The 1,801-nt window shown below is 41.9% G+C and overlaps 1 protein-coding gene across 1 annotated transcript; it reads left to right on the forward strand.

Moving 5' to 3' along the window:
- The first annotated feature begins 217 nt into the window (after window positions 1-217).
- On the forward strand, window positions 218-1,703 carry LOC111668137 (WD repeat- and FYVE domain-containing protein 4-like). Its single transcript, XM_023424492.2, has 4 exons — window positions 218-362; window positions 468-582; window positions 873-958; window positions 1,055-1,703. The coding sequence occupies exons 1-4, from the start codon at window positions 226-228 to the stop codon at window positions 1,119-1,121; spliced, it is 405 nt and encodes a 134-aa protein (XP_023280260.2). The 5' UTR covers window positions 218-225; the 3' UTR covers window positions 1,122-1,703.
- Window positions 1,704-1,801: the final 98 nt, after the last annotated feature.

Below are 1,801 nucleotides of genomic sequence, written 5' to 3' on the forward strand. Positions count from 1 at the left end.
AGCTCTGATAATGAAGTGTTCAACTGTGTCTTTTTAATAATGATTAAAATATGTGATTAAAATGATCAATCAAGTAAAGCCTGAAGTGCCTGTGTTGCTGCCATGTCATGTCCCAGGAGAGAAACGTGCTGATGTGTATTATGCCTCTCACATAGGGCTTAATGTATCTCTCTCGTGTTCTCTCTTTCTCTCTCTCTCTCTCTCTCTGTATAGGTAAAGGCTAAGATGTGTGTAGTGATGGTGAGTGGCCTCAGAGTGACAGAGGGGGTGCTGCTGTTTGGGAAGGAGAGCCTGCTCCTGTGTGAGGGATTCACTCTCAGTCCTACTGGGGATGTTTGTTGCAGGAAACACCATCCTAGCAGGTACACCTGTGTGTGCCGTGTGTGCAGCTACAGAAAAACATATAAGCATAGCCACTCATTCGGCTCAATTCGTTATCCATCATTCTCTGTGTCTATTTCTGCCAGTGTGCGGGATTCCTTCATTTCCACCATGCTGAGTAAAGAGCCGCCATCAGCTCGCTGCAGACGCTGGCTCTATGAGGATATCAAGGAGGCCCGCTTCATGCGTTTCCTTTTGGAGGTCAGACATCCAAATGCTCCCAGAGATACCTTGAATTAACTTGCATCTTATATCCAGATTATGTCTATACAGGATTTAGCTTGAATACATTCACATTAGATTTTAGAATTTGTCTCTGTACAAATAGAAATCAGCTTTGTTGTGTATTTTACTTACAGTTGTTTTCGATTAATCAAGATCTCAGTCAAGGTACATGTTAAGTCTGGGTTTACAAGGGATGTAAGAGATAAAAATATCTACTGCACAGAAATTTCATGCCTGAGTAACTAAAGAGCCACTGTGTCTATCAGGACAATGCTATCGAGGTCTTTATGAAAAATGGACACTCAGCCTTCCTGGTATTCCTGAATAAAGACCACGTCTCTGCATATAAAAGGTACCACATTTATAAAGATTGGATCTTAAAAAATAGTTTTCATTTTTTATATTCGGACAGTGATCTTTATTCCTCCCTTTCTCTGTCTTCCTGCAGGTTGTGCACAGTAGTGCCAGCATTAAAAGGCAGAGGGGTTGCTGAGGTCATTGCTAATGCCAGGTAAGTGTCATCAGTTAATCAGTCATCCAACAGCAATATTTCAAGACAATTACATGTAATCACTATTTTTATTTCATCTATTGAAATGTAAAATACATCAATAAAAATAGTTGTGTGACATATAGATAGATATTATGCACATATAATTAAAATTTGTGTGCCTGCTTAAAAATGACATTGGTTCCATTTGTTCTGTAGTTTAAGAGGATGCCAGCAGCTCTTTGGTCATTTGATTGTCTTGTGTTCGACCTTCCTTATTCTCCACGCATCCTGATTGACTGTGGCGACTGAGTTTGGCGCTATCAGTCCTGCATAAGTTCTTATCCTTTTCTCCTCAAACATGTCACCTCCTCCTCTCCTTTCTCCTCCTTCTCCTCCTCCTCGTCCTCCTCCTCCTCCTCTCGTAAAGTTTTCCCCCTGCTCTTTACATCTTTTAAGGCATGTCCTACACAGGCTGCTTTCATGTACCAGGTACACATCTCCCTCTGGTTCTGATTTTTTCTTCAGCATCCCCTCAGCATCCCCCTGAGCATACGATAGAGGATTTCGTTTCATGTTCACCTTAGTGAGGTTTCGTAGGCCGCTCAGAAACTCTGGTAGGTTGATGAAGAGGTTATCAAATAGGCCTATCTCTTGGAGATTGCCTAGAGCTGCCATAGTGGTAGGCAGAGTGTCCAGCTGGTT

Source organism: Seriola lalandi, unplaced genomic scaffold (assembly GCF_002814215.2).
Source record: "Seriola lalandi dorsalis isolate HSWRI2012SDOR001 ecotype SW California unplaced genomic scaffold, Sedor1 jcf7180001956299, whole genome shotgun sequence".
NCBI classification, from domain to species: Eukaryota; Metazoa; Chordata; class Actinopteri; order Carangiformes; family Carangidae; genus Seriola; species Seriola lalandi.

Bases quoted from the DNA above. Each gene is read 5' to 3' on its own strand.
- LOC111668137 (XM_023424492.2), top strand. From the start codon at position 226: ATGTGTGTAGTGATGGTGAGTGGCCTCAGAGTGACAGAGGGGGTGCTG. The intron at 363-467 runs GTACACCTGTGT...TATTTCTGCCAG, and splicing joins AGGAAACACCATCCTAGCAG to TGTGCGGGATTCCTTCATTT. The intron at 959-1,054 runs GTACCACATTTA...GTCTTCCTGCAG, and splicing joins CACGTCTCTGCATATAAAAG to GTTGTGCACAGTAGTGCCAG.